The following is a 13,767-nucleotide window of genomic DNA, read 5'->3' on the forward strand; positions in this document are numbered from 1 at the left end:
GTATTGTGTTCATATTTCAGTCGAACCGCACCGCAGGTGGGTCTCGGTCTGCTTGTTTGGTGCGCACTAGGGCTTGGATGGCAGCTTTCACACGTATTCCAATGAACTGCACTTGAACTGCACTAACAGAGAAATTGCACTGAAGTTAAATTTAATCAAACCAAACCTGCTAAATGTGAACACACCCTGTGGAAAATGCAAACCCAGAATGAATTGTAAGAAAAATGCATTTAAAGCAATATTGACGAAATATTAGGGATGCACAATATACCATTATCATATAATTTATCAGCTGATATTAGAGGTATTGGTCGATATTTGATACTTAATTGTTCATGTAGGTGTAGATGATGACAATGGTAAAGTTAATTTTTAAAAACACCAATCATTTATTAACAACTCTATCCTAAATAAATCTCAAAATGATTATACATTTTTCACACTGTACATTGTAATGTTGTGATGCTTAAATTCACTTGTACTATTTTAAACAATTGATTTTAGTTTTCAGTGTTTTATATTTGATTTAATTAGACAAAATAATATAGTTTTTTATGTTGCCACTTATCAGCTTATCTGTCTGATTTTTTTTTATTGGTGAATCCCTAATAAATATATAGTTATATTTCATTCAGTACTGAAATTATTTCAAGCTACTGGAACATTGACTATTTACCCAGTATTGGTGAATATAATGAAATCCGTGCATAGAACTGTTGCCCATGTAAAACAATCACTACAACACTACTGTCCATGTATGTTATGTTTCCATGTTATGTAGCATTTAAAACATTGTAGCATTCAAAACATGTTACAGCCTATGCTACACAACCTTTTTTTTTTTTTTTTTTTTCTTGCCCATTGGTTGCCATAATGTGTGTTAATGTCATCTGTGCCATGGCAGGTGGAAGGAGAGAAGGTTAAATTCACACACAGTAATTGTTTGCAGGATATGCCTCACTCGAGACATCCCTCATCAAAGGCACATAATGAAGATTATTAAAATTAGACAGCTAATGAGCTTGTTAATTGATGTTACAGCCCACACTGCTCAAATCCGAAGACTCCTTGGTGAAACAAAGTTGACCTTACTGGTACTTTTTGAAAAAAGCTCAAAATGAGAGCAAGAGAGAATTCAGAGTAAAGCTAATATCTTTAGCCTCCAGCTACAGTCAGCATAATAATCACAATATCAGCTCCACCTTAGCTGAAGCCAGCACTTATTTTTTCTCTTTCTTTTTTTTTTTTTTAAATAAAGGGAAAAAGCCCTTCATCTCATGGTCTGTTCCACAGAACTTGATGTGACACACGCTCCAGGCTCCTCTTTATGAGCCAAATTAAACATTGTGAGCACAGTTTAGGCTGAGAGAGGGAAAATGGAGGCCAATGTAAATGGTGTTTCTCCGGAAATCCATCTTTTTGTGAACACAATGAATGTGTCACCACCGTCGCGTGTAGTGTGTAATGCCTTTGCCCTTGATGTGATTTCAGTGTCTGCAGGCGTTGAGGGTCCTCGACCGATCACTGCACTGACATCTGTGTTTTTTGTAAAAATGCATGTGTGAATTTATTGTTGGTGAAGCCTTTGGAAACATGGTTCAGAGTGTATTTTTGAAGCTGTCCATCAACATATATCCGTGGAAGATAACTGTCACCAAGACAGTATGTCAGTGTTTGTGCGTGTATACAGTATATTGTGTATTTATATCAGTGTATAAATGAAATGAATAAATGAATCAGAGTGCACCTCTTGATGGAAACATTTATATCCATCAGAAGGTGCATACATTTTTGGTCAATATCTTGTACTGACAATGCAAGAGTCAAGCCCTCTGTAAAGTCTACTTCAGGACATCTAAAAGACTTTCAATGAATTTAAGGTCTGGACTCAGTGGTGCCAAATCATGTGTGAAAATTATTCTTCATGCTCCCTCCCAACCATTCTTTCATAATTTGAGCCTGATGAATCTTGGCATTGTCGTCCTGGAATATGGCCATGATGTGTCTTCTTACATGGTTGTTTAAGAAATTAAAAGATACACACTCCATCAATTAGGGTTAGAAGAACTGTTGCCAAACATATAACCTGCTAGACACATAATAATCACTGCAATAATGATCCAGTCATCGACTCTTAAGCATTTGCCTATTCAGATCAAAACAGCAATTTTTAAAAAAGATTTGTCCGGGCACTGCATATTAGTTTACTATCATGCAATATGGTAAAAGTGTTTTAATGTCATGACATAGGATTATACAAGTAACCACTCAAAAATAAGTCCTTTTTGTCTCTGAAATACACGTGAAAAGGAATGAAAATATTTGGTGTTTAACTGCCATTAGTGTTCATTTTAGCTTTAAAGTGTGTGTGAATTGTATGTATAGGTAAGTTTTGGGAGTTTGTTTTCAATGAGCCTAGCTTGTAAAATGCTGTCTGTGGGCAGCATACAACTCTAGGTTGTGGAACAGAGCTTGTGTTTGTGTTGCCTTGCCCTTGTAGAGAGAGTTTTATGAGGTAGCGTCACAGTCTCCACATCAGTACCTTCACCAATGACACGTGAAGTACTGTCTTTAACAAGACCAACCACCCATACTCCCTTACAGCCCTTAATATAAGTGTTGGTCCTGGGAGGGTCCAACACTGTGCCCTTGAGCCAGACATTTATTGAACCTGAAGGATTTAAATAGCCCATCTCCCCTTGCTATTTTTTGAAAGCGCCCATCTCTCTTGTTGACCTTTTTTCTCCTTGTTTGAATCCTGTGTCCACTTCTGCTGCTGTTTAAATTCATGTGTTCATTTCTGGTGGAAACACAGATGTAAGTAGCAGCGTGTGTGTCAGCCTGTGACTGACATTAATGGACCAGGTACCCAGCGGCTGTCAGGATTCTGCCCTGGCAGTCTTGTCTGTGTTGTCGTGGTTTCATGGTTCTGTGTTTGTCTTGTGTTTGAGCACATGGCTCTGTCTTGGTCTGTGTTTGCCATGTGCTCCTCATGTCCCGCCTCCTTGTTTCCTGTTACCACGGCCCCTTGTTTTGCCCTCGTTTCACTAATTGTGCTCACCTGATCCTCATGTGCTCTGGTCCCTTTATATTGTGCCTCTTTCCCTCATGTCTTTGCTGGTTTGTTTTGTGTATGTGCTTTGTGGTGTTTTCTAGTTTGTGTTCTGGAAAATATGTTAGTGCTTAATCTAGGTTTTTTTTTTTCCTTTCTCTCTTTCAGAAAATCTGAGTATTCTTGTTGCTTTTTTGTTTTTCTCCATCTCTGTTTTGCTTAGCTTTTGCTCTCGTTCTTTATAATCTAGTTTGAGTTCTCTTTTGTTTTAGATTTTTAATTTTAGTTATTTTATTCAGTTCTTATTTCCCTGTCTAGTGGAAGACTTGCTTTTCTCTTGCAATTACAGTTTTGATCTTCGATCTTTTGTCTTACATTTCTCAGTTTGTTTTTGTTATTTATTTCTCGGCTTTAGATTCTCTAGTCATTATCTTATCAGGTTTATTTTGGTTCTCTTAACTGTTACTATATCTTGTCTCTTCTCTTGAGTCGTCACGTGCGTGCATGCGTGCGTGTGTGTGTTCCTGCCCTGTATCCTGAGTCCCCTGGCCACTGACTCTTAACTGCTTGACTGGTGCAGCTATCTAGCTCCTGTTTCAAGCCTCTGGTTCTGTGAGCCTCTATCTGGTGGCAAGACTGGTGCAACATCTGAGATTTACATCGAGCAACGAGTCCCTTGTGTTCCTGTCTGGGCTTTGCTTTGGAGCTGCCTCTATTGCACTCAAGTCATCACCATCTTACTGACGGTCTCATGGTCATCCATCCTGCCCGTTGTCGTGTCGTCTGCCCTGCCCTACTGTTTGAACTGTGGTTCACGCTTCACTCTCCCTGCTCTCTTCAGTCTTGTTAATAAAAACCCTTGTCTGTTCCTTTGCGTCTGGGTCCTATCTCTTGCCGAATTGTGACAGTGGCACACTGACTCCTCTCTCCCATGAGCCTTTGCCCCATTTTACAACTTCTAAAAGGACCTCAGAAATCTTGACCGTGGCTTTTTTTGAGTTCACATTTGTATTTTTACTGAAATTGTTTACTAATCTTTTTCATTTTAGATTTTGGACCCTGAGGGAACTGTTTATTTGAGCAAAAAGAGCTCATCCTATTTTATCTGACGTTATCCCTCACACTATCATGTGCGTTTGACAACCATATTCAGTGTAAATTGTATTATGAATATATCTTCTTTAGCTTTGGGATGGACTGTTTGATAATGGTTTTAATTATTGGGATAATGACCCAGCGGACATTGACTCTCACCTTGCGAATCCTCTTTTCTCTTACAGACTAACACTCATTATCCTTGTTTTAAAACATCTTGTCTGACGCAAGCAAAGACCTCAGATACAGGTTGTAAAGGGACGTGAACGATAAAGTTAATAATCATTCTAATTCTAAGAGAAAAGGGAAGTACACACCACAACTAACAAATATAGAGGAACGATATCATTTGAATCACTTTCAGAACAATTGTTTCATGCTGATGTACGATAAAAACATTGATAGCCAATTGGAATCCATACAACTTTACAATGAAATCAAAAGGGACAGTTCTTGGGGGTTTTTATGGAATATTGCAGTGTTTATTATAAATGATTTATCCGTGCACATCATTCTTTAAATTCATGTGCCCTCGTAATCTTTAATCAAAATTGCATCCCCTCCCTCTTGCAACGACATCTCTTCTCATCTTTTCTCCGATGACGTGTTTATGGGGCGAGTTATCACTCACACGAGATCACAGCAATAGCAAACAACAATGATCCAACAATCCAGTCAATTCCAGACAAAAATAAAGTCCAGCCCTACATTTTTTCTTGTTTGAGAAGCCGTTTCACCCGCATATACATCATAATAGGGAAGAAAAGACTATCACAACTTCCATTCCATGCCGACTTTAAAGAGCTTGAGCATTTAAAGTAGTAGATGACATAATAAACAAAACATTATCATCTTTCATATGGACGCTAACATAGTTATCTTTATTGTTTGGAGTTTAATTTTATAAGTCCCAACTATACTCAGATTACGAACACGAATCACACTGCTGCCACTGTCTTTCACCTGCTGTCTCTCACCTGATGTCTGTCACTTCTCCCAGTTCAGACGCCTCCAAACAAGCTCTAAAACATTTTTTAAAAAGTTAACCAAAAAAGTTTGAGCCACTCCGCTCTAATGTCGGCTGAAACCAGTTTCTGGAGTTTGGGCTCCATGCTAAGTCGAGAGCGTAGTTAGCATCAGGACCCTGCTGTGTTGATGAAGCCAAGTGCACTGTAATCTGTCTCCCTAACAAGCAGGGACACGCAGCCAGATTCTCCCATGAGACCGAGCTTCGCCATGGGCCTCGCTGCTCACACAGAGTCCTGATCGGCCCTGATTACCCCTGGGAGTTTCACGCTCATAGGAAACGTTTCCCGTGTTTATAAAAATAAGGAAGCAGTGGATTTAACTTAGCTGTACTGGGTATCTGGGGAACGGAAATTGTCCTCGCTAGCATAGATGCAGTTCTGTTTTGTTGTGGCAACTGTTATGACAACTGGTGGGAGCTATTTGTCTTTCTGTGGTCTGTTTGTGCATGTGATCTATATGCTTCAAATGGTGCTCAGCAAAACACCCAGGTGGCAAAAATTCATTTATCAAAGGTAGTGAAGCAACATCCATGAAAATGGACACAAGCAGAGTGGAAGAAATGCTTTATTAACCTTAAACAAGTCAACAATACTGAGGGAACCTGTTTCTTTTTCTTATTTGCCAACAAGAACATGAGCTATACTGTTGTTTGAATGGAGAGTACTGCTACAAAGTATACATTTGTATATTTGTAGCCTATATTGTATACTTACTGTTGTTAAAAAATATGTGAAACAGTTTGCATTATGTAAGGAATAATTGACGACGGGTGGTACCTGAGGTGATAATGCAGCCACGAAGCAGAGTGTGCATTATTTTTCTAATAATTTATTGAATAATTAATTTATTGGACTTTTAATCCTTTTTGGTGCAAAATGTCATAATTTTTGGTAATCTGATAAAATTAGTCAAAATGGAGATGTTATAAAATCATTGTATACTGGTTGTTCTGGTAATGCATATATATATATATGTATATATAGCCTACTAGTAATGCTTTTTTTCTTGTACATATTTGGATTCAATTTAATTACCCACATTGGTGTATTTTTCTTTACCCATATTTTCAATTAATTTGTCAATGTATAATCTCTGAAAAAAAAAAAATCTTACACAGTAAATGTAGGATTGTTTTAGAATTTATTTTGATCATTTTACTGCAAAACAAGGGAAAAAAATTGATTAATTATTTTTTTTATTTTTTTTTGCAGTGTACACTATAGTTCACATTTCATAGTGTGAACTATACACTTTTTATTTTTGTATTTTTGTTTTAGTCAGTAAGATTTTTTCATGTTTTTCAAAGAGGTCTCTTATGTTCACCAAGGCTGCATTTATTTGATTAAAAATACAGTAAACCCCATAATTGTGAAATAGTATTACAATTTAAATAGCTATTTTCTATTTTATACATTTTAAAATGTCATTTATTTCTGTGATGGCAAAGCTGGATTTTCAATCTTCAGTGTCACATGATCCTTCAGAAATCATTCTGATGTTGATTTGCTGCTTGAGAAACATTTCTTCTTATTATTAATGTCGAAAACAGTTTTTGCTGCTCAATATTTTTGTGGAAACTGTTGGATTATTTGCTGAAAAGAGCAGCAATTATTTGAAAAGAAATTTACCAAATTTATGAATGTCTTTATTGTCACTTTTGATCAATTTAACACATCCTTGCAAAATAAGGATCGTATTGACCCCAAGCTATCCCTTTAAATGAACCATTTAATGATGTCAAAATGTATCTTAATAAATCTTAAATAAATAAATAAATCTTAAAAACAGTAAAAATAATTAAATACCCAAAACTAATAAAACTGATAACCGATATGTTGCCTATTGTGCTTCCTTAATACTGTGCATAGTATTCATGATGCATACTGCAGAAATAGTATGGTAGTATTCCGTTCTAAACATAGTGATTGACTTTCTGAAACCTGAAAGTGATGTTTCACCTCAGCACATATTAACAAAGTATGTTTTGACACGGTTCGATCTTTGAGTTGCCATCGCTTAGAGGCACGCAAACATACAGACCTCTGTCAGTAGAGTTGTTGCCCTCACAGTTGTTGGCTGTCATGTCTGGGTTAATTAGAGAAGAAAAAGCCAGTGGAGTGAATCCCCACCCGACCCAAGATGAGCGGAGGTACGCCGGCTTCCAGCACAGTCCCCATTGATCAGACTGAGCCGTGTGATTGAATTAGATGAGCCGCTAGCAGCCACGGCTTGCCAGGACCAGTACCGCAAAAGAATTATTCACATTCCCTCCAGGGCAAAGCACAGCGGAGTAAGGGAGGAGGCGAAAAAGCAAAATTAAAGAGAGCAGAGTGCCGGCATTCTGGAGGGAAAGACAAACAAGGGAAAGAGGAAACCATCAGTTTTTCCAGTTGACATGTATATTTGTATGACATTAGCATTGCTCTTAATGGGTTTGTGTATACAGAAACAGAAATATATCACAGGGGACATTATAATGTCCAACTGAATTGATTTAAAGGCTGCTGGAACACCATCCAGAGCACATCGCAGCTGTGCTGTATGTATTTCTAGATTGTTCTGTTTGTAAGACAGTGATCTGTGTGAGCTTGTTTGTTAGCCATATGGTAGAGAAACATGATTCAATTCTAGGGTTTTAATGTCTCACATCACTGTATCTTTCTCTTGGATGTTTTTCTGTCTTTTTTTCCTTTTGTGTGGTGGAGACTGATCTCTTTTAGAAAATGTGCATATACTCTCCTGTGTTTGAGCCGGATGGATCGATCTGCATACATATTTCATTTTCTTTCTTCTTCTTTTTTTTTTCTCTCACCAGCCTTTTGAATTCACTGGCCAAAGTTTTGACGAGCCCACTTTTCATTCCTCTGACGGATTCTCAAGGTTTTGTTTTCCGCTTGTCTTTTTCTTTCCATAGGTGAAGAGCAGGACTAGTTTAATCAGCTCTCTTCACTCCATTTGTGAACATTTGTACTGAGTGAGGGTTTTTATGTGGGAGCTTTGCTGCCCTTCTCTCTTTCAGAGGCTTCTCGCTGGTCACGGTTTATCCCTCCATCGATGTAAACTCAGTAGAGAGAAACCGGAGAGACTGCAGAAGGAAGAGGAAGGATCTATCTGTCTATCGTCTGTCTAACATTCTGTTTGCCATTCTATCTATTCATCTATCTGTCTGTCTATATCTATGTCGTTCATTCTATCATTCTATCATTTTGTCTCTATTGCTGCTGTTCTGTCTTTCTATTGTTCTATGTATCATTCCATCATTCTGGCGTTCTAGCTATTGTTCTGTCTTTCTATTGTTCTATGTATATAGTTTTTCTTTTTTTTCTGTCATTCCATCATTCTATTTTTCTGTCTATTTTACAGTGTCCTTGTTACGTTACATGTAGTTACTGTAGAAATAACTATGAATTATGCATAATTACATGCAACCAACCCTAAACCAACCCCTATTCCTATCCCTAACCCTGTTGTATTGTTCTATCACTCGATCTGTCTATCATTCTATATATACTGTAGTTCTGTCATATAGTTCTATCTTTTGTTCTAAATATTGTTCTATAATTGTCATTCTGCATGTCTATCATTCCATATATCATTATTTCTATAGTTTTATCATTCTGTTTCTATATCATTCTGTCTTTCTTTCCATTGTTCTATCTAACATTCTTTCCCTTTCCCTGTCTGTCTGATCTTCTTTAATTCTATCTGTCAATCTATGAATTTAACATTGTCTACTATTTGGATACTGTTTCTTTCATTCCTTCCTTTCGGCGTAGGGATGAGAGTGTCAGGTTGAAGAGGATCAATTGAAGGCTTGTCAGGGTGGAGTGCAGGGCTGTTCAGTGTGGATGGGAGTGCTGTAACCGTGGCCTCAGTTCTCCTAATCAATGCAATAATCACTTCTACCTCTCTCACGGGCCCTGAAGCGCTGCTCGCTGTTTGCAGAGCATTTCTTTCATCTGCTGTCAATCCGCAAAGTGCTCGGAGGGGAAGGAGAGCGGGGGGAAAGATAACGGCTTGTTTTTGTGAACGAGAAAGAGCGTGTTTGTCTTAGAATGAATGTTTGGGAACAATCAGATGAGTTTCTATTGTTTTTCTATAAGTTTTTATTGTGTGGCACCACTGTCAGCAGTGCTCTTGTACAGATGACCCAACCTTACTTAATTACCTCATTAATGTTTCATCCCCATTAATGATGTTTGAGAATGGTCTCTAGAGTAAATTAATGTAGAAGACAAATGAAGGAGGAGAAAAGAGTTGGGTGTAACTTTGAGATCAGATACAGAAGACACATTTTCTCTCAAGGCACTTTAAACAGGACTATGAAAAGTTCCATTTCATGTAAAGTATTTCATATAAGTATAACTTTCAGGATACATAGCCTTTTCCAGTTCATCATCATTTTCATAACCACATCACATAGTACTTTTTAGTTCGCACTAACTATGAGTGTTTTGTGGACAACATTTAAGGAAGTGTCTATAAAAGGTCGTTTTAGCACTGGATTTCACATTGATGTTAGCAAACATTGCACTTCCTACTAGCAAATGTTCCTTCATCCTCATTCACAATCTTCCTGAGATACCAAAACAATGTACAAAAAAAGTAAAAAAATAAGGAAGAACATAATCATAGTTAATGTCATGCGTAGATGGGTGGGTTTGTATCATCAAGTAGACAAGTTGGAAGAATGTTCCATTTCATTAGTTGTCTGCTTCTGCTGCCTCACATTGTGTAAAATACACATTTGTGACCCTGGATCACAAAACCAGTCTTATGTTGCACGGGTATATTTGTGGCAATAGCCAACAAAACATTGTATGGGTCAAAATTATAGATTTTTCTTTTATGTCAAAAATCATTAGGATATTAAGTAAAGATCATGTTCCATGAAGATATTTTGTAAATTTCCCACCTTAAATATATAAAACATTTATTTTTGTGAATGGATGCAGCACTATCGCCAATAGAAATGGACAACTTTAAAGGCGATTTTCTCAATATTTTGATTTTTCTGTACCCTCAGATTCCAGATTTTCAAATAGTTGTATCTCGGCCAAATATTGCCCTATCCTAACAAACCATACATCAATGGAAAGATTATGTATTCAGCTTTCAGATGATGTATAAATCTCAATTTAAAAAAAAATTACCCATAAGAGGTCCCATTTGTGGTCCAGGGTCACATTTCTATTGTCGGGATGACCGACAGGAGCACAAGAAGTCCAAATTCTCGTCCCTCTCCATCTGTGAAAGCTGATGTATAGTCTGTGCTCATCTTTAGACCACTTTTCTCTCTTTAAGCTTGAATGAAAAGAATGAACTCATTCAGCATAAATACCGCTGAGAACGCAGCATCCCTCTTTGCCCGAGAACACTTTAGCTGATTCCTGGAAGTTTTCAAAGATGAACTTTTCTCTGCTTTTCAAAAAGAAAGGTGGATTGACATTTACAAAATATTACAAAATTATACTAAATAATCCCCCAAGCTTCCTGCAGGTGGTTCGGTCCTTCTCTGACTAATAAAGAGCAGGTTATGTCCCAGGATGCACTGTTCCTCCTGTCGCTTAACCTCACACAGTCAAATTGACATTTGTAGAATGTAAATTATTCAGCATAAATTGCACAAATGGATCTATTTTTAGATTTTATGAGCTGTTATGTACCAGAAGTTAGACCATTGGACTCTACGTGTTACCTCGCCTCTTCACAATTTTATATTTTATATGAAATAATTGCGTCCTCAGATTCTTTAGTGTAGCCCCATTGGACTCAGTTGCACAAGACTTCAGAGACTTGCAAATGTGTGAGATATACAGATTTACGACTTTATCAAGTAGGAGGACAGGACATTGTACGATGCATTAGTTTGATGTATTGGCAACGCCTTTAAAAGGTTTCGAATGAGGTTAATTTATCAGAACTTTATAGCTGAGTGGGAATCTTTCCAACTGCTGAGACTTTTTATATTTCTGAATGCTTCAGTAAAATGTTCTCTTTCTTTGTCTCTCTCCCTCTTTTTCAGCATAAAGATGGTGCTCCTGTGGACCGCTGGTGACATCTTTAAGACCACATATTTTGTGATCAATGAAAGCCCCACTCAGTTCTTGGTCTGTGGTGCGGTACAGATCTTAATTGACATTGCCATTCTGCTCCAGGTGGGCTTCTACGGCCAGGACACGAGAATCAAACTGGGCTGAACTCACTACAATAACGATGGTCATCAACACTCCTAAACAAGGACATACTACATGCTGCATACCTACAAAACTACACGCTCTTACTTTTTCAGTATTTCTTTTGCACAAATACACAATGGGGTTCAAAAGTCTGAGACTACTATGGAAATGTTTCTATTCTGCTTTTCTTTTATTTAATATAACTTACTAAATTAATAATGATATTAAATCATATATGTATCTATCATTTTAATTATTTATTAAAAATGCTTTATTATAGCATGACAATTAAAGTAAAAAGTTCAGCTGAAAAAATGTTAATGATTTATTAGGGGAAATAAATCTGACCTTTTGTCATAAATTAGTGGCCTAGAAATAGAGCAAAATTTTTAATTGTTTTGTATTAGTTTTGACTTGATGTATTTTTAATTGTATTCAAAATCCAAAAAAAAAAATATATATATATATATATACATACATATATATACATACATATATATACACAATATATATATATATATATATATATATATATATATATATATATATATATATATATATATATATATAGTTAGCTTTAATTTTGATTTTGGATCTCAGATTTTCATTTTGGCCTCAGTCTTTTAAACCCCACTGCATATTTATGTTTGAAGAGTTCAGATGCAAAAGCCTCTAAGTGCCATCTGAAATTTTCTTCTAGAATGATAATTTTTATCAAGCTCATATATTTAAGTTCAATAATTTCACTTAAATGGCAATGCAAATTACCTTTTAATTGTCATTTAAGTGAAATTACTTAACTTAAATATACAAGCTTTATAAAAATGATCATTCTAGAAGAAAATTTCAGATGGCACTTAGAGGCTTTTGCATCTGAACTCTTCATTTGTATTTATTATATTTTTCATAAGAGTTCAGGTTTTTTTCTCTCTCTTTCAAAGTTATTTCACGTCTTACCAAACAACAAGTCTGTTCAAAGAAGAGTGAACAGGCCTTAAATGAACCTGCTGAACATCTTAAAATTTAAAAAACAAACATTTAACTAATCCAGTCTACACATTCACTACAACCTGACAAATGAATCTTTCAGCCTTTCACTTTGTTATTTTTATAGTATTTGTCTTTTTGCTAGCTTTTGTGAGAGCCAATATGCTCTTAGTGCAATGAAATTACTTGGAAATGCATGTGCCAAATGCATCTTCTAGAAACTGAATTCAAACTGCTAGCTCATTTGTCAAGCATTTGTGGTCCTTTTTCATTTTAGAGCACTTAAATGATTGTTACTTGCACAGTTGCACACAAAAACCCATATTTTAAGCAGCAGATTAATGTTAGATATTTAAACCTGACCCTTTGAGTCAAAACCAGATGCTGATGAATGATTTTATTACCAAACTTTAATTACCTAACTGTGGAACAGCATGAGGGTATACCATAAATATATAATGGACTACTGATTTATCACGTATGATTGCATTGCAAACAAGAAAAACAGATGGATTTGTTCTGTTTAATTATCACAGATTGATAGCCCCTTTTCAGCAAAGTCATTTTGCTAAAGGATCACTTTACTATTGCTGCCAGCATTTTGCAAATGCAATATTGTTTTTACCCAAAGTTTTTGACTCAGAAAGTAGAATGGTAATGCGTAATGGTCCAGAGGAAAACCAGTTGCAGTTCATCGTAACCACACAAAAAGCCAATGATGGACAATTTTTGAGCCATCTTGGGTTGATAGTCTGCTATGTCCTGTAAAGATGGCAATGATTAATTCTCCACATGACCACAACCAGTCATATACTGTATCGTCCATGTTTATCCTGCACATCACGCCAAGATGAAGAGCAGTCTGCCCGCAAATAATTGACATTTGGACTGTTTTTATATGGGAGTTGATGGGACTGGTGAAAAAAAATGCAGTCACCTCAATTCTGCTGCTGCAGTTGATCAGCTATGAGGAGTCTTCATCATAAAAGAGTTCCACTCTATTAAGTTACCGTTCACATCAGCACTGAGTTATGTATTTATCACTGCAAGGAAAAGGTCACTATAACTTTAAATCCCACTATAGCGCCAGGCTACTCAGGGAGGACTACAGATGTGGCCTTAAAAAAGTACTTTCCAATTCCATCTCAGTTTTGGCTCTCTTTCTACCTCCCGGCCCATATTTCACTGTAGGGATTTTGACACTGCGATAGACTGATTAAGCCTGGTGGCTCCTTTGGCATTAGTTGAACGTCAAAGTTTAGCCATTGGTTATTACAGATGGTCACAAAGCCACTGCCTCTCAGCTGTTTTCTCCCTACATGGGGAGTTTTTTTGGCTTTAGTTCTCATTGTGGTGGGACTTTGTTTGCGGTAAATCTTTGTTCTGTTGTGCTGTTAATCACCACGTCAACATATCTGACCCCAG

The 13,767-nt window shown here is 36.7% G+C and overlaps 1 protein-coding gene across 4 annotated transcripts in view; it reads left to right on the forward strand.

Moving 5' to 3' along the window:
* The window catches only part of LOC311089990 (solute carrier family 66 member 2), a 54,638-nt gene extending 42,814 nt beyond the window's left edge, over positions 1–11,824 (forward strand). For all 4 annotated transcript variants that reach the window (XM_084125066.1, XM_084125067.1, XM_084125065.1 and 1 more), the window contains exon 5: positions 11,202–11,824. In XM_084125066.1, coding sequence (XP_083981192.1) covers positions 11,202–11,376 — 175 coding nt within the window. In that variant the 3' untranslated portion in view covers positions 11,377–11,824. The remainder of the gene's footprint in view (positions 1–11,201) is intronic.
* Positions 11,825–13,767: the final 1,943 nt, after the last annotated feature.

This window comes from Abramis brama, assembly GCF_963993115.1.
Source record: "Abramis brama genome assembly, chromosome: 9".
NCBI lineage: Eukaryota > Metazoa > Chordata > Actinopteri > Cypriniformes > Leuciscidae > Abramis > Abramis brama.